Source organism: Oryctolagus cuniculus, chromosome 13, assembly GCF_964237555.1.
Source record: "Oryctolagus cuniculus chromosome 13, mOryCun1.1, whole genome shotgun sequence".
Taxonomy (NCBI): Eukaryota; Metazoa; Chordata; class Mammalia; order Lagomorpha; family Leporidae; genus Oryctolagus; species Oryctolagus cuniculus.
In genome coordinates, this window is record NC_091444.1 from 99,336,468 (window position 1) to 99,355,148 (window position 18,681).

The following is an 18,681-nucleotide window of genomic DNA, read 5'->3' on the forward strand; positions in this document are numbered from 1 at the left end:
ACTGGGTAAAGTCACCATCCACAGTGCCAGCATCCCATACTCAGCGCCAATTTGAGTCCCGGCTGCTCCACTCTGACCCAGCTCTCTGCTATGGCCTGGGAAAGCAGCAGAGGATGGCCCAGGTCCTTGGGCCCCTGCACCCACATGGGATACCTGGAAGAAACTCCTGGCTCCTTGTTTTGGATCAGCTTAGCTCCAGCTGTTGCAGCCATTTGGGGGCTGAATGAGTGGATGGAAGATGTCTTTCTCTCTGTCTCTCCCTTTCCTCTCTCTGTAATTCTTTCACATTAATAAATACCTTTTTTAAAAAAAAATTTTTACTTATTTGAAAGTCAAAATTACAGAGACGAGAGGCAGAGAGAGGGAGAGGTCTTCCATCTGCTGGTTCACTCCCAATTGACTGCAACGGCTAGATCTGCACTGATCCAAAGCTAGGAGCCAGGAGCTTCCTCCAGGTCTCCCATGCTTCTTCCTGGTCTCCCACATGGGTGCAGGGGCCCAAGGACCTGGGCAATCTTCCACTGCTTTCCTAGGCCATAGCAGAGAGCTGGATCGGAAGTGGAGCAGCAGGTCTCGAACTGGCACCCATAAGGGATGCTGGCGCTTCAGGCCAGAGCATTAACCTGCTGGGTCACAGTACCAGCTCCCAATAAATAAATCTTTAAAAAAAAAACATACAACTCAGCATGGTTTAGCATATTCAGAGTTGTATGTCTATCACCATCATTAATAATTTTATTACATCTCAATCACCCCCAGAGTCCCTCTGCCCTTCAGCAGCCACACATACCCTCTTGCCTATTGCAAACATTTCGCATAAGTGAAACGTACTATGTGGCCCCTTGTGTCGGCCTTCTTCCTCTTAGCTTGTTTCCAAGGTTCATGTACATTGCAGATGTGCAGAATTTCATTTCTTTGTGTTGCTGAAAGTTTTTCTAATTTTTTTTCCTTCTTCAGAACCCCAAAATCCTTCTCCTAGATGAAGCAACCAGGTGAGAATATCTTAATCAAATATGTGATTAATTGTATTCAGCCAAATCCTGGGTCTATGAAACCTTCTCATTCTGTACTGCAAATTACAGAGTGAACAATTGAAAATGCTCTTCCCCCTTGTCCTTTAAAGCGGTAGAGACTGAATGGAAATCGACAGCTGAGAGGCCAAGGGCAGACTGAGTCGTACAGCTGGGGTTCTAGTACCATCACACGTGGGACGCATCCCCAGTCCCTGGCAGACTGAGTCGTACGGCTGGGGTTCTAGTACCGTCTCACGTGGGACGCACCCCCAGTCCCTGGCAGACTGAGTCGTACGGCTGGGGTTCTAGTACCGCCACACGTGGGTCGCATCCCCAGTCCCTGGCTAGCAGGAGCTGTGCAGAATGCTCTTCTGCTTTCATCACAGTATAGTTTTATGGGGAATCAAGTCCCAGGCTTCTTTCTTACCATATCTTTTAGCCCAAGAGTGGAAATTTCTTTTCTTTTTTCTTTTTTCTTTTTTTTTTTTTTTGACAGAGTAGACAGTGAGAGAGCGAGACAGAGAGAAAGGTCTTCCTTTACCGTTGGTTCACTCTCCAATGGCCGCTGCAGCCGGCACACCACGCTGTTCCGAAGCCAGGAGCCAGGTGCTTCTCCTGGTCTCCCATGGGGTGCAGGGCCCAAGCACCTGGGCCATCCTCCACTGCACTCCTGGGCCACAGCAGAGAGCTGGACTGGAAGAGGGGCAACCGGACAGAATCTGGCGCCCCGACCGGGACTAGAACCCGGTGTGCCAGAGCTTCAGGCAGAGGATTAGCCTAGTGAGCCACGGCGCCGGCCCGGAAATTTCTTTTTAAAAATGTGTTTAGGCCGGCGCCGCGGCTCACTAGGCTAATCCTCCGCCTTGTGGCGCCGGCACACCGGGTTCTAGTCCCGGTCGGGGTGCCGGATTCTGTCCCGGTTGCCCCTCTTCCAGGCCAGCTCTCTGCTGTGGCCAGGGAGTGCAGTGGAGGATGGCCCAGGTGCTTGGGCCCTGCACCCCATGGGAGACCAGGAAAAGCACCTGGCTCCTGGCTCCTGCCATCGGATCAGCGCGGTGCGCTGGCCGCAGCGCGCCGGCCGCGGCGGCCATTGGAGGGTGAACCAACGGCAAAAGGAAGATCTTTCTCACTGTCTCTCTCTCTCACTGTCCACTCTGCCTGTCAAAAAAAAAAAAAAAAAATGTATTTACTGGGGCCAGCACTGTGGCGTAGCAGGTAAAGCCACTGTCTGCAGTGCAGGCATCCCTTATGGGCACTGGTTCAAGTCCTGGCTCCTCCACTTCTATTCCAGCTCTCTGCTAATGTGCCTGGGAAAGCAGTAGAGGATGGCCCAAGTCTTTGGGCCCCTGCACCCACGTGGGAGACCTGGAAGAAGCTCCTGGCTCCTGGCTTCGGATCAGCACAGCTCTGGCTGTTTCGGCCAATTCAGGAGTGGACCAGAGGATGGAAGGCCTCTCTTCCTCTCTCTGTGTAACTCTGACTTTAAAAAAAAAAAGAAAAAAAAGGATTTATTTATTTATTTGAAAGGTAGAGTTATAGAGAGAGGGAGAGACAGAGAGATCTTCCGTTTGCTGGTTCTCTCCCCCAGATGGCTGCAGTGGCTGAGGCTGGGCCAGGCAGAAACCAGAAGCCTGGGACTCCATCCGGGTTCCCGTAGGGGTGCAGGAGCCCGAGCACGTGGGTCATCCTTCACTGCTTTCTCAGTTGCGTCAGCAGGGAGCTGAGGCAGAAGCAGAGCAGCGGGACTAGTTGTGGCTGCCACGTGGGAATCTGGCGTTGCAGGTGGCTTAGTTCACTGCACCACACGCCAGCCTAGTAGTGGTGTTCTGATCACAGTAACAGCTCCCTGATATTGAAGGGCCGCCATGCGCGCTCCAGGAAGCACATGAATGATATAATCTCACAGCACTGACATCTTTGCCTCCTCCCACGCGTGTCTCTGTGCCAGTGCCCTGGATGCGGAAAATGAGCACCTTGTCCAAGAAGCTCTAGACCGGCTGATGGAAGGGAGAACAGTGCTAATCATTGCCCACCGGCTGTCCACCATTAAGAATGCTAACATGGTTGCTGTTCTCGACCAAGGGAAAATTTCCGAATATGGGACACATGAAGAACTACTTTCAAAGCCAGATGGGATATTCAGAAAACTAATGGACAAGCAAAGTTTTATTTCTGCATAAAGAAGCAATCACTGGTCAACTGAATGCGAGAGACTTAACACAAAAGAGTGTTGCAGAAAGAAAATACTTACAGACTACATGAAATCTGTGAATTATACTTCAAGTTATTTGAGATATGCCTATTTTTTCCAAAGTGTGTAAAATATGTTTCCAGATGTACCTGTTCTCGAGGCCTTTTTTATTCAGAGTTTTAATAATTATACCTTTCAAAATGTCTATAGCACTGAAGGTATTTTTGGGTTTTATACTTTGTTTCATCTTGGAAAGTTATAATTAATGTGGCATGGCACCCCATTTTCTTTTGCCTGCTGTCATATACTATAGCTATTGTCAAATGACAACTTTTAAAGGGAATTATAAATAAAAGGCCTACTTATTTTAGGCCAGTTTACTATTCATTGTGACCCATCCACTTTGGGTCAGTAGGTAGGTGGTGAAAATGAAGAGCTAATGCTTTATTTTACCCTGATAATCTCATTAAATGGACCTGCCTTACACATAGCCACAGTGACAGGGAGAAGAGAGAACACTGGTATTACCTGCACTCCGAGTCCTCAGAGGTGTGAGGGTGGAGGAATATGTGTTCCCATGGGATGTGCCAGTATTGGAAAGAGGGAGTTTTCAACATTTTGAGACATGAAATCCTGATGAGTTTTATAAAGGGAAGAATGTTTACTACCCTGAACAGGAAAATTTCTATTTTCTTTTTTTTTTTTTTTTTTTTGACAGGCAGAGTGGACAGTGAGAGAGAGAGAGAGACAGTGAGAAAGGTCTTCCTTTGCCGTTGGTTCACCCTCCAATGGCCGCCGCGGCCGGCGCGCTGCGGCCGGCGCACCGCGCTGATCCGATGGCAGGAGCCAGGGGCCAGGTGCTTTTCCTGGTCTCCCATGGGGTGCAGGGCCCAAGCACCTGGGCCATCCTCCACTGCACTCCCGGGCCACAGCAGAGGGCTGGCCTGGAAGAGGGGCAACCGGGACAGAATCCGGTGCCCCAACCGGGACTAGAATCCGGTGTGCCGGCGCCGCTAGGCGGAGGATTAGCCTAGTGAGCCGCGGCGCCGGCCGAAAATTTCTATTTTCTTTATTCACATATTTCTTTCTATGAATGCTTTTGGGAAATAAGGCAGGAACTGCCTTGTATTATCAAGAAAGATAGCCAAAATGAATTTGACAAAGTTTCTATCTGAATGATGTAATAGTCAGACACAAATATCTGAAGAAATCTTGGAATTCCTTGTTATTCTGCAGAATAACAAGAAAGCTTCAGAATGTATCACTGTCCTGAAAAGAAGACATTAATAATCCCTTTTCTTTTACTTATGCTTAGAGTTTTAGTCACTGAAATGTCTAGAGGCTCCTAAAGCCATGTGACCAACCCCTGAATTTGCCATACTTCGTATGACTCCTGTTAATCTGCTGCTGCCTCAAGAAAGCACCCAAACCTTGAAGTGATTATGCTGGGTAATTAAAGTGGGAGTTTCTCCATATGTGAAGTGCTCACTAGTCCTGATTAAACTGGAATAAACCTGCTACTTCATGCAACACAGGAAGTTGTTGTATTTCATTCTCCTTAGGGAATTTATTAATGAATGAAATGGACTCAAATCAATAAATGTAGTGACCTTTGACTTACAACACATCTGCATCTGTAATGATTTTATGAGACTTTTCATATGCTTTTTGTAGAATTTGCAGTACAGTGTGGTTCTCAAAAGCCAAACAACGCATTACAAGGTTGAATCTGAAGGAAAGCCCTGTGCCATAGAAATATTTACAAAATTGAATTATTTATTTATTTATTTATTTTGACAGGCAGAGTGGACAGAGAGAGAGACAGAGAGAAAGGTCTTCCTTTTGCCGTTGGTTCACCCTCCAATGGCCGCCGCGGCCGGCGCACCGCGCTGATCCGATGGCAGGAGCCAGGAGCCAGGTGCTTTTCCTGGTCTCCCATGGGGTGCAGGGCCCAAGCACCTGGGCCATCCTCCACTGCACTCCCTGGCCACAGCAGAGAGCTGGCCTGGAAGAGGGGCAACCGGGACAGAATCGGCGCCCCGACCGGGACTAGAACCCGGTGTGCCAGCGCCGCTAGGCGGAGGATTAGCCTAGTGAGCCGCGGCGCCGGCCCACAAAATTGAATTTGATCACTATGTTTTCTTTTCTAATACTGGCTTCTGGGCTGCCAGTCCCTGTCGCTGGTCCTCCGCCTCTACAGACTTGGCAAGACGCCGGCTCGGCTCTACTGTGACGTCAGCCCCGCCGCGCTTGTGACGTCATCACTAGGCGCCCGCCCCGCCTCTCGGCTGTTCCATTTTCACCCGCCAGTCTTGCTTGTGTTCCACGACTGGAACTTCCTCGGGTCCTGTTGCCGGCCGGTCCTTCTCGGCGGACCCCGGGTCCTGGGTCCCGAAGGGGCCCGCTGGCTGGGGTCGGGGCGGATTACACGCCTCTTGCGGCGTATTTCAGCTTCGCTTGATTAACTTCCTACGGTCGGGGAAAACTGGAGTTTGTTGGCTTCCATAAAGTTACAGTTTGTATGATATTCAGCATAAATGGCCCCATTCTGGTTTGTCTGTGTGTTGAGGGCCCGCTCAGGCGGTAAGTCCGAAACCATGGCTCCCGTAATTTTCATATAACAATTTCTACTTAATGCTAAAGGCATTAGCGCTACTCCCTGTTACTGTAGTTCTGGCTTTCCAGTCTTAACATATCATGCGTACATTACAATTCCTCATGATTACACTTTTTTTTTTTAAGCTTTTTACTTATTTGAGAGTTACAGAGAGGGAGAGACAGAGAAAGGTCTTCCATGGCCACGACGGCCAGAGCTGGGCCAATCCAAAGCCAGGAGCTTCTTCCAGGGAGATTTTGGGGCATGTACTGCTTTCCCAGGCCGTAGCAGAGAGCTGGATCAGAAGAGGAGCAGCCAGGACTCGAACCTTTGCCCTATAGGATGCTGGCACTGCAGGCCGAGGCTTAGCCTACTGTGCCTCCGTGCTGGCCCCATTCTGTGTGATCTTGACATAGCAGTTCAGGAAGCCATTAGTTTGTTCATTAAAGTTCTAGAATTTCTTACCCAGCCCAGTGGTATGATCGTAGTTCCAGAAATTGACATTAGAGTTCTTTTGTAAATCTCTTTAAAGAAAAAGTAACCCTGGACTGTGGCTCTTTGTAGATGCTTCAAAACCACTGTCTGTCTATGACAAATACTTAGAACAGCCATGACTGGAAATAGGGCAGTTCATTATAACCAGCCATTGACAAAATGTAGTTCTTCCTGTGACATTCATAAAAACGAATTCAGACTGATAACATTAGATTTATAGGAATCTCATATAATTTTTGGAATACTCACGTCAATAGGGCATCATAAATATAGCTTAAAGTTTAGCAGTACTTACTGTTTGGTAATGCTTCTAATGTAATTTAACATACAAGTACATCCCTTGTGACTTTCCAGAGATCCAACTGGAAAATCCCAAATTCAAGGTCAAAATCAAAAAGACCCCAGTTGGAGTTTTATTTGGGCATGCTTGTCAAAAATGTTAGAAAATTTAAAACATTTAATTAGATATGATCTTAGTGGTCTGTTTTAGCAAGATGATGAAAGATTTTAAAGGCAAATATATTTTGCCTTTCATGACTGTGAACAGAAACTTTACGCATAAGAAGAAGACACACTTTTCTTAAATGTAGAAGCTGAGAGAAGCTTAAGGATCTGATGTCCAGTTTCCTAAGTCCTGAAAATCTTTTTTTTAAATAGAAAATACATTTAAATACACAGTATCCATGAGCCAGTGGTGTTAAATATTGATTTATTTGAAAAGCAGAGTTAGGGAGGGATGGAGAGAAAGAGATCTTCCATTCACCGATTCACTCCCCAAAATGGCCACAACGGCCAGAGCTGGGCTGCTTCAAAGCCATGAACCAGAGTTTCTTCCAGGTCTCCCACATGGGTGCAGGGGCTCATATGGGCCATCCTCTGCTGCTTTCCCAGACACATTAACAGGGAGCTGGATTGGAAGTGGAACAGCCGGAACTTGAACCACCACCCGTATGGGATGGCAGGGTCACAGACGGAAACTTTACCACCACAACACCGGCCCCAATCCAATGGTTTTTTTTCACGGTTACACTTCGTGTTGTTTATCAAGATACCTCTATCGTGTAAATATAGATAAAAATTAGGATAATGATCCATTGTACGTGATAAATGAAATAGTATGGTTTCTTTCCTTAGAGGAACGCCTACACATATATTCCCACAGCACTCCATATCTGAGACTGTGAACTACGATGTCAAGACATTTGGATCTTCTCTCGCTGTCAAAGTCATGGAAGCCCTAACAGCTGAAGGTAGGCATCGTCTTTCCACTCGCCTCTGTTAGCAGTTCTGATTGGAGCCCAGATCTGCCATGGAGATGGGCATTCGTGCTTCCTCTGGAATACCTACACTTAAGCCAATAGAAATGGCTAGCTGTCTAGTGTTTCAACTGTAATTGAGATACGTAATGAATTTGAGAAACAGTATGAGTTCATTGTAGCACAGTCACATTCAGTCTTAAGTGGCTTTAGGTACCGTATATGAATAGTTAGTCCAATTTGAAAAGTTGATTGGGTATATGAAGTTTAGTTTTAAAAAAAAAGGAGTGCCATGTGTCACTTGGCAGTACAGTCAAGTCCTACCTCCATTTCTGGATCCTGTGTAGTACCCAAGAGGCTGTGTACACAAATTCATGAGGTTACCACTGTGATGTACCTTTAGAAGGTTCTGTTGGCAGAGAATTAATGTGGCAGTTGGAAGATGCAAAGAATGTAACCTTAGAAAATTAACATTAAGGGGCCAATAGTGGCAAAGTGGGGTAAGCCAACACTTGCAGCACTGGCATCCAGTATCAGATTGTGAGTCCTGGCTACTCCACTTCCTGTCTGCTCCCTGCTAAGTGACCGGGGAAGGCGGTGAAAGAGGACCCAAGTGCTTGCATTCCTGCTCTCCATGTCAAAAGACCCAGATGGGGCTCCTGGCTCCTGGCTCCTGCCTGGTCCACACTCAACTGTTCTGGACCATTTAGGGAGTGAACCTGCTGATGGAGCATTTTGCTCTCTTTCCATCTCTGTCACTCTGCCTTGCAGATAAAGAAAGACAACTTGAAGGATCAGGAGTTGGGCGACAGAGTAACAACAAAATTCAGTGTCCTCAGCATCTGCCTAAGTCATTTCTATTAAGGAATCCATTCCAGATCTTTGTGTTTTTCTAGAACAGTGTTTTTCACTGTGGTGACTAAAAAGTAGTTTAGCGGTTCATGGCCAGCATTTAAAAAAATAATAAATGGAATAAAACGCAAAATATCAGAGTCAATCTCCAGTAATACTATTTATACCATGAAGAACAGTTTTGAAAAAGTTTAAAATACTTTGTTCTAAAGGAAGGAATATTTCTCACCAACTTGAACTTTTACATCTTTGCCCGTAAGTCCTTGGGGCTTTTGTTTCCAGACAACTAAACTGCTAACCTCTGTCATGCATTGTTTTAAATAAATAAATAAAGATTATATGTGTGTGTGTGTGTCAGTTTAAAATGTGATTAAAATTTCAATTTAAAATGTGATTAAGGGGCTGGCGCTGTGACATAGCAGGTTAAGCCATGGCCTGCAGTGCAGGCATCCCATATGGGCACTGATGCTCCACTTCCGATCCAGCTCCCTGCTAATGCACCTGGGAAAGCAGTGGAAGATGGCCCAGATCTGGAACCCTGCACCCACGTAGGAGACCAGAAGAAGCTCTTGGCTCCTGGCTTTGGTCGTAGCGACCATTTGGGGAGTGAACCAGCAGATGGAAGATTTTTCTGTATTTCCTCTCTCTCTCTCTTACTCTACCTTTTGAATAAATAAATAAATCTTTTTTTTATTTTTTTACATGATTAAACCTTTTAACCTACTCCTGGTCCATGCCATCAGACTATGTTAGTAACAAATAATACATACATAGACTCAAATCTAGAAATTCAGAGGAGCAAGTCTCTTTATTTTTTTTATTTTATTTTTTTGACAGGCAGAGTGGACAGTGAGAGAGAGAGACAGAGAGAAAGGTCTTCCTTTGCCGCTGGTTCACCCTCCAATGGCCGCCGCGGCCGGCGCACCGTGCTGATCCGATGGCAGGAGCCAGGTGCTTCTCCTGGTCTCCCATGGGGTGCAGGGCCCAAGGACTTGGGCCATCCTCCACTGACTCCCGGGACACAGCAGAGAGCTGGCCTGGAAGAGGAGCAACCAGGACAGAATCTGGCACCCCGACCGGGACTAGAACCTGGTATGCCGGCGCCGCAGGCAGAGGATTAGCCTAGTGAGCCACGGCACCGGCTGCAAGTCTCTTTAAAAATAAGAATGTGTAAACTGAACAGGCGTGTGAACCTAAGACTTCTTCCCTGCATGGGAAAACTACCAAGCTCTGTGTAAGTCAAGCCCTTAAAGACTCTCCCTTCAGGGATCTAGAGCTACTGCAGTGCTTTCAGGAAAATGAAATTACTGCGTAGATGTTCCAGTTCGCTAAAAGCCTTGACATGTTGACACGATTTGATATTTTTTTAGCTTGTACATTACTGATTTCTTCTGTTTTGTACTCCCTCTTCCCTGCCATTCTGCCTTTAAGCAGAGAGCAATCTTAAATTAACTGAATCTCGGCTGGCGCCGCGGCTCACTAGGCTAATCCTCCACCTTGTGGCGCCGGCACACCGGGTTCTAGTCCCGGTCGGGGCACCGGATTCTGTCCCGGTTGCTCCTCTTCCAGGCCAGCTCTCTGCTGTGGCCGGGGAGTGCAGTGGAGGATGGCCCAGGTGCTTGGGCCCTGCACCCCATGGGAGACCAGGATTAGTACCTGGCTCCTGCCATCGGATCAGCGCGGTGCACCGGCCGCAGCGCACCGGCTGCAGCGGCCATTGGAGGGTGAACCAACGGCAAAGGAAGACCTTTCTCTCTGTCTCTCTCTCTCACTGTCCACTCTGCCTGTCCAAAAAAAAAAAAAAATAGTCTTAATAGAGAATGTATTTTGTATATCTACATAGTGAAGTAATTTATTGTACCTTTAAGCAACTCCTTTTGAAAACGAAGTTCTTTTTAGGAACATGATTTTTCTTTGAAATGTTTAATGAAAGTGAGAAGTTATTTGTGTTCCTTGGTTAAAAAATTATGCACATTGCTAAGTTTCTTATAGAGGGCAAGATAATCTGTTTATAATAAAAATGAAAGAATTTTTTTCAGATGTGTCATTTATTACTTATATAAACAGCTTATATTGCTATAACAAACTTAGAATGTCACTATAAAGCAGCCTATAATACTGGGAAAAGTAATGTTTTAATGATATTTATGATGTTATTAGAGATAAACATCAAGAATCAGTAATCTAAAAAGAAATGATAATTAGCAAATCGTAGTCTAAAGAGACACAGAACGTTATCTGATTATATGAAATTGAAATACTAATTTCCCCATGTATAGAGAAAAAAAATGAACCAATTTCCCAGAGGAAGAACAAATATAACTTAGTTTGCCATGATACTCATGCTTGCTTCCCCACAAAGGGAATTGAAATTGAACAGAAAGTGTGGTGGCACCCTTGGTGACCCTGTAAGGAGGTGGGCTTGAGACTCCCCAGGCACTGCCACAGGCCTCCTGCCCAGAGAGAGGATGGCGGAGGCTGTGATTTATGAGTCAGAACTGAAAGTCAGAACTGCTAAACCTAAGCCCAAGATACATTTTTTGCCTTTAGAAATATTTCTTTTTTTTTAAGAGTTATTTATTTGTTTGAAAGTCAGAGTTATACAGAGAGAGGAGAGGCAGAGAGAGAGAGAGAGGTCTTCCATCCAATCATTCTCTCCCCAGATGGCTGGAGCTGTGCTGATCCAAAGCCAGGATCCAGGAGCTTCTTCCAAGTCTCCCATGCAGGTGCAGGGGCCCAAGCAATTGGGCCTTCTTCTACTGCTTTCCCAGGCTACAGCAGAGAGCTGGATCGCAAGAGGAGCATCCGGGACTAGAACCAGCGCTCATATGGGATGCTGGTGCTTCAGGCCAGGGCGTTAACCCGCTGAGCCACAGCGCCAGCCCCTAGGTATATTTCTTTTCTTTTCTTTCTTTCTTTTTTTTTTTTTTTTTTTTTTTGACAGGCAGAGTGGACAGTGTGAAAGAGAGAGAGAGAGAGAGAAATGTCTTCCTTTTTTTGCTGTTGGTTCACCCTCCAATGGCCGCTGCGGCCGGCGCATTGCACTGATCCAAGGGCAGGAGCCAGGTGCTTCTCCTGGTCTCCCATGGGGTGCAGGGCCCAAGCACTTGGGCCATCCTCCACTGCACTCCCTGGCCACAGCAGAGAGCTGGCCTGGAAGAGGGGCAACCGGGACAGAATCTGGCACCCTGACCGGGACTAGAACCCGGTGTGCTGGCACCGCAAGGCGGAGGATTAGCCTAGTGAGCCACAGCACTGGCTAGGTATATTTCTAAAGTGGCTATTAAAATTAAGTAGAGGCCGGCGCTGTGGCTCACTAGGCTAATCCTCCGCCTTGCGGCACCGGCACAACGGGTTCTAGTCCCGGTCGGGGCGTCAGATTCTGTCCCGGTTGCCCCTCTTCCAGGCCAGCTCTCTGCTGTGTCCCGGGAGTGCAGTGGAGGATGGCCCAAGTGCTTGGGCCCTGCAACCCATGGGAGACCAGGAAAAGCACCTGGCTCCTGCCATCGGATCAGCGCGGTGCGCCGGCCGCAGTGCGCCGGCTGCGGCGGCCATTGGAGGGTGAACCAACGGCAAAAGGAAGACCTTTCTCTCTGTCTCTCTCTCTCACTGTCCACTCTTCCTGTCAAAAAAATAAATAAATAAATAAGTAGATAACTTGTTATCTGTTTTGGTATTTTTTTTAATTTTCAAAAGTAGTTTTTGTTGTGAATAATATTTGCAGTGTATGACAGTTACCTTTTTTGTTTGTTTGTTTATAGAGTTTTTACTTTATTTATTTGAAAGAGTTACAGAGAGTGCTTCCATCTGCTGGTTCACTTCCAAGATGGCTGCAACAGCCAGAGCTGTGCAGATCCGAAGCCAGGAGCTTCCTCCAGGTCTCCCACACGGGTGCAGGGGCCCAAAGGCTTGGGCCATCCTCCACTGCTATCCCAGTCGTGGCAGAGACAGTTACATTTTTGGTGAAGCACATGATAATAAAGATGTTGGCGTATGGGACCGGTGCTATGGTGTAGTGGGTGAAGTTGCGGCCCATAGCACGAACGTCCCATATGCTCCACTTTCAATCCAGCTCCCTGCCAATGTACCTGGGAAGGCAGCAGAAGGTGGCCCAAGTTCCTGGGCTCCTACCACCCACATGGGAAACTTGGAAGAAACACTTGGTTCCAGGCTTCAGCCCAGCGCAGCCCTGGGCTTTGTGGCCATTTCTGGAGTGAACCAGTGGATGAAGATCTTGCTGTCTCTCCTTCTCTCTCTCTGTAATTCTGCCTTTCAAATTAGTAAATAAATTAAAAAAAAAGATTTTGATATAAAGAAATTTTAACAGCTTGACCTATTCACACTTTAAACCCCTCTTGTTTTTCTTTAGTTGATGATCATCTGAGTGTTCATGTCGATGAAGGTGGATGGGCTTGTCTGGCCTGCAAAGAGAAACTCATTATTTGGAAGATTTCTCTGTCACTTATTACTAAGGTAATGATTCTTGAGAGAGCTTGAAGGAGATAGAAGAGAGGGCTATCAATTGGTTCTTTTTTTTTTTTTTTTTTTTTTGACAGGCAGAGTGGACAGTGAGAGAGAGAGACAGACAGAAAGGTCTTCCTTTTTGCCGTTGGTTCACCCTGCAATGGCCGCCGTGGCCGGCGCACGGCGCTGATCCAAAGCCAGGAGCCAGGTGTTTCTCCTGGTCTCCCATGGGGTGCAGGGCCCAAGTACCTGGGCCATCCTCCACTGCACTCCCTGGCCACAGCAGAGAGCTGGCCTGGAAGAGGGGCAACCGGGACAGAATCCGGCGCCCTGACTGGGACTAGAACCTGGTGTGCCGGCACCGCAAGGCGGAGGATTAGCCTATTGAGCCGCGGCACCAGCCTCAATTGGTTCTTACCTTTGACCTTCATTTTCTAGTCAGTAGAGGGTAGTGATGTGCTTCAGGCTTTATGGGCTAGGATTTCCATAGTAGTATGAAATGCCAAGCATGTATACACATTTGTGTATTAAAGAAAAGGCTTTCCTCCCATTAGTAATTTTTAAACATCATTTACATTTAATAAAATCAGAGCTATTTTTAATGAACATAATGCCGATCAGTTCGCTGACTGAAATCTAAGACTAAATGCCATCCATATAAGCTAATGAACTGTGGGTTTGCTTACTTCTGGGAAGAGAGAACTATGTTTTGTTGATTCTACTAAATAATCCTTAACAAACCAGGAAAAATGATATGATCGCCGGCTCAGTTTAGAGTTGTCAGCTTCCCACAGGTTCTCATTTGTGTGTCTTCCGTGGCCTCTTTCCGTTTTGTCACATCTTAGGCACATTCTCCTGCACCACATGTTGCTCACTGTGGTGGTGGTGTTCCTTTGGGACTTGGGATTCCTGCTCACCCACACTCATCTGCTGGCCTCAGTGCTATGTCGCCTGGGAAGGGAGAATTGTAGTGGGTGAAGGAGCTGTTCTGAGGACATGCTGTGTCAGCAGAGGGATCCTGATGCGGGACTGGGACTCTTAAGATAATTTTCTGGTCAACTTGGTACAATTGCTCTCTGCTCAGACAAACACCAGACAAATCTAGACTAGGCCAGGAAAGTTCCAGAAGAAGCCTAAATACGTCTCTTAACATTGGCTATCTTAGCTCAGGAGTGGATTGGATTGACGTTGATCTGTTCTGCGTTCTAGCCCTTGCATTTTCCTCATTCTGTATCATCAGACACTTTGTTGTAAAATTAATGAAAGCCTGATGAAAAAGAGATGTGAGGAGAAAGAATATTTATAAAATGGTGCTTCTAGCAATGCATGACAATATATATGTATGTAGAGGCTGAGAAAGGATGTCTGTTCAAATATTATATTTGTGGGTGTGTATCTTGCCTGGTGGTTGGGATGTTCCCATCCCGTGTTGGAGTACCTAGGCTTGAGTTCCATCTCTGGCATGCAATTCCAGTTTCCTGCTGAAGCACACCCTGGTAGGCAGCAGGGAATAGACCAGTGGTTGGGGCTCCTGCTGCCGATGTCGGAGATCTGGATTGAGTTTCTGGCTCCTAGCTTTGGCCTGTCCTCACCTGCCCGAGCCCCTGCCACTGGGAGTATTTGGGGGGTGAACTGGCAGATGGGAGCTGTCTGTCTGCCTCTCTTTCTCAAAATCAATAATTAATATTTGAGAAGTTGGATTTGATATGAAAGATTTTCTGTTTGGGGTTTTCCTACAGTTATCTAATTGCAAAGAACTTGCTGCCACCTAGTGATTTCAACTGGAGTGCAGTCTTGGTGGCTCTGTCTTACTCTGCCACCCCCAGGGAAGCACATTCTACTTCTGAAATAAAAAATTCTTAAAATAAGGATATTCTAAAGTTGGAGGAATCATCCCACCTGATTTGGAAACATAAAGCTGCAGAAATCAAGACACTAAGCAAAGAGATAGACAGTGGAGCAGAACAGAGGGTACGGTACAGACCCACACAACAGTGCCTATTTGATCTTTGACAAGATGTGAAAACAATTTGGTGGAGAAAGGATAGTCTTTTCAGTAAGTGGTGTTGAAACAGTTGTTCATCCATAGTTTTATTTTTTTTTTTGAAGATTTGTGTATTTATTTGAAAGGCAGAGTTACACAGAGAGAAAAGGAGAGTCAGAGAGAGAGAGAGAGAGGCCTTTCATCCGCTGTTTCACCCCCAAGTTGACCGCAGCTGGCCGGAGCTGCGCCGATCTGAAGCCAGGAGCCAGGAGCTTCCTCCAGGTCTTCCCATGTGGGCTCCAGGGCCCAAGAACTCAGGCCATTTTCCACTGCTTTCCCAGGCCATAGCAGAGAGCTGGATCAGAGGTGGAGCAGCTGGCGCACATATGGGATCTCGACACTGCAGGCGGCAGCTTCACCTGCTACGCCACCATGCCGGCCCCCACCCATAGTTTTAAAAAATGAGTTTTCTCCTAAACCTCATGCTCTATACAAAGATTAAATTAAAATGGATCATAGATCTGATTGTAAAATGTAAAACTGTAAAACTTTTAGAAACAAATATAGAGAGGCCGGTGCTGTGCTTAGTGGATAAAGCTGCTGCTTGCATTGCTGGCATCCCATATGGGTGCCAGTTCCAGTCCCAGCTGCTCCGTTTCCGATCCAGCTCTCTGCTATGTCCTGAGAAAGCAGTGGAAGATGGCCCAAGTCCGTGGGCCCCTGCACTCATGTGGGAGATCCAGAGGAATCTCCTGGCTCCTGGCTTTGGATTAGCTTAGCTCTGGCTGTTGCTGCCATCTGGGGAGTGAACCACTATACGGAAGACTCTCTCTCTCTCCCTCTGCCTCTCTCTAACTCAGTAGCACATAGAAACAATGCTAGAATCATTTTTTTTTAATTTGACAGAGTTAGACAGTGAGGGAGAGAGACAGAGAGAAAGATCTTCCTTCCGTTGGTTCACCCACCAAATGGCTGCTACGGCCGGCACTGCGCTGATCCGAAGCCAGGAGCCAGGTGCTTCTTCCTGGTCTCCCATGTGGGTGCAGGGCCCAAGCACTTGGGCCATCCTCCACTGCTTTCCCGGGCTACAGCAGAGAGCTGGACTGCAAGAGGAGCAACCGGGACTAGAACCTCGCGCCTATATGGGATACCGGCGCCGCAGGCGGAGGATTAACCTAGTGAGCCGTGGTGTCAGCCGAGAATCATTTTTTTTTTTTTTAAGATTTAATTATTTGAAAGAGATAGAGCTCTTTCATCCACCAGCTCACCTCCCAGATGGCCGCAATAGCTGGATCTGGGCCAGGCCAAAGCCAAGAGACAAGAGTTTCTTCTGGGTTTTCCACATGGGTAGCAGTGGCCCAAGCACTTGGGCCATTCTCCACTGCTTTTCCCAGGCCATCAGAAGGGAGCTGGATTGGAAGTGGAGCAGCCAGAACATGAACCAGCACCCTCATGGAATTTCCCGGCTGTGCTACAATGCTGACCCCCAGTCTTAGAATCTTTAACTTCAGGGGCTGGCGCCATGCCTCATGCTTCATGTGTGGGTATCAGGGACCCTGGTACTTGGCCATCAGTGGGAATAATGGGGAGACTGATACTGCCTCCTGGGGTGTGCATTAGCAGGAAGCTGGATAGGAAACAGAGCCAGCATGGGAACTTGGGCACCGGATATGGCCTGCAGGTACTAACCCAAACACCCACACTCCCGTGGTGCTTTTCAGTCTGAGGACAAGTTCGGATATGGTAAGATAGTAACCTATGTTTATGAAAACCATGAATTTCAGTGCAGTGAGCCTCACCTCAACACATTTGATTCCTTAAAGCTAAACATACTTTGAAGCTTGAGGTAGCTGCCTGGCCATTGAGTGGTTGCTTCTCCTTCACAGTGAGCAGGACATGGTACACCTTTCCCTAAGTTGTATTGTAAATTGGAAATGGAAGATCACCAAACTCAGGTGAAACAGTGGGTGTCTAACCAGCCAATGTGGATGTCACGGAAGTTATCAAATACATTGTAGTTAGACTACACAGCATCAAGAATAAAGACTCAAAGCTAAAGCTATCCCAAAGCAAGTACAGAATGAGTACAAATGCTTGAGAAATTGATTGCAGACTTAAAATCCTAAGTAAAGGGTGAAAGGCAATAATACATCTTTGAAAAGTAGAGATAATGATAACTGCCCACGTAAGATTTCATACCTTACTCAGCTACCGTCAAGAGTGAGGAAACAATAAGCCAAACAGCTTGTACCATCAATACACTCTAAGCAAATTATTGAGGTAATGATATGTTAATGTATATATACTAAAACCTACACATTTGGAAACATATACATATAGACTTCAAGTCAGCGGAAGAAGAAACCAAGGAAATCAGAAAAGAAATACATTGGAAAAGCAAAATATCAAAATACAAAGAGGAGAAAATAATTTCAAATGTGTCAATAATCAATTTTTAACTTTTATTTAATAAATACAAATTTCATAGGTACAGCTTTAGGAATATAGAAGTTCTTCCACTCGTACTCGCCCTCCCACCCCTACTCCCATCACACCTCCTACTCCCTCTCCCATCCCATTCTTCATTAAGATTTCAACAGTTTGCACCTACACAGACACACAAAGTATAAAGTACTATTCGAACTAGTTTACTATTCTTTAATATTATTAATATTAATAAATAATATTAGTGTTGATTTAATATTAATATTAATAATAGAAGTGAGAGGGAAAGGGAAAAGGGAGGAAGGGAATATAATTATATTAATTTAATATTAATAATAGAGGTGGGGGGAAGGGGCAAAGGGAGGAAGGGAATATAATTATATTAATTTAATTTATTATTATTATTATTATTTTTTGACAGGCAGAGTGGACAGTGAGAGAGAGAGACAGAGAGAAAGGTCTTCCTTTGCCGTTGGTTCGCCCTCCAATGGCCGCCGCGGCAGGCGCGCTGCGGCCGGCGCACCGTGCTGATCTGATGGCAGGAGCCAGGAGCCAGGTGCTTTTCCTGGTCTCCCATGGGGTGCAGGGCCCAAGCACCTGGGCCATCCTCCCCTGCACTCCCTGGCCACAGCAGAGGGCTGGCCTGGAAGAGGGGCAACCGGGACAGAATCCGGTGCCCCGACCGGGACTAGAACCCTGTGTGCCGGCGCCGCTAGGCGGAGGATTAGCCTAGTGAGCTGCGGCACCGGCTTAATTTAATATTAATAATAGAGGTGGAGGGAAGGGGAAAAGGGAGGAAGGGAATATTATGTTCTTGGAATTGTATCTACAAATCACACTGAATTGGTTTAAAAAATAATTAAAATGTAAAAGTGTAAAAAAATAAATAAATAAAATTCTGGGGCCAGTGTCGTGATGTAGCACGTTAAGCCACCACCTGCATTGCTGGCCTCTCATATGGCTGCCAATTCATATCCTGACTGCTCCACTTCCCATCCAGCTCTTTGCTGATGGCCTGGAAAAGCAGTGGAAGATGGCCTAAGTGCTTGGGACCCTGCAGCCGTGTGGAAGACTCAGCTCCTGGCTCCAGCTATAGATTGGCTCAGCTCAGCCTTTGCAATCATTTGGGAAGTGAACCAGTGGATGGAAGACATCTCTCTCTCTAACCATGCCTCCCAAATAAATAAAAACCCTAAAAAAGAAAAAAAAAACAAACCTGTGCCAATAGAAGAAAATAGTAGATAAAACATCTAAATTAAATCAGATAACAAAAAAGAGTGAATCAGTAAGTCCAAAATTAGTATTTTAGAAAAAACTAAAAATTGTATAATATTTTCATCATTATCAACAAACACATGGTAAATATATAAAACACATTAGGGATA

General features: G+C 46.3%; 2 protein-coding genes across 2 annotated transcripts in view; both read left to right on the top strand.

Moving 5' to 3' along the window:
• Window positions 1–4,734, top strand: part of ABCB10 (ATP binding cassette subfamily B member 10) — a 44,091-nt gene extending 39,357 nt beyond the window's left edge. The window contains exons 12-13 of the mRNA XM_051820937.2: window positions 958–992; window positions 2,962–4,734. Coding sequence (XP_051676897.1) covers window positions 958–992; window positions 2,962–3,193 — 267 coding nt within the window. The 3' untranslated portion in view covers window positions 3,194–4,734. The remainder of the gene's footprint in view (window positions 1–957; window positions 993–2,961) is intronic.
• A 620-nt stretch (window positions 4,735–5,354) lies between these two features.
• Window positions 5,355–18,681, top strand: part of LOC138845038 (nuclear pore complex protein Nup133-like) — a 42,452-nt gene continuing 29,125 nt past the window's right edge. Inside the window, exons 1-3 of the mRNA XM_070056040.1 lie at window positions 5,355–5,787; window positions 7,430–7,545; window positions 12,773–12,876. Of these exons, the coding sequence (XP_069912141.1) occupies window positions 5,726–5,787; window positions 7,430–7,545; window positions 12,773–12,876 (282 nt within the window). The 5' untranslated portion in view covers window positions 5,355–5,725. The remainder of the gene's footprint in view (window positions 5,788–7,429; window positions 7,546–12,772; window positions 12,877–18,681) is intronic.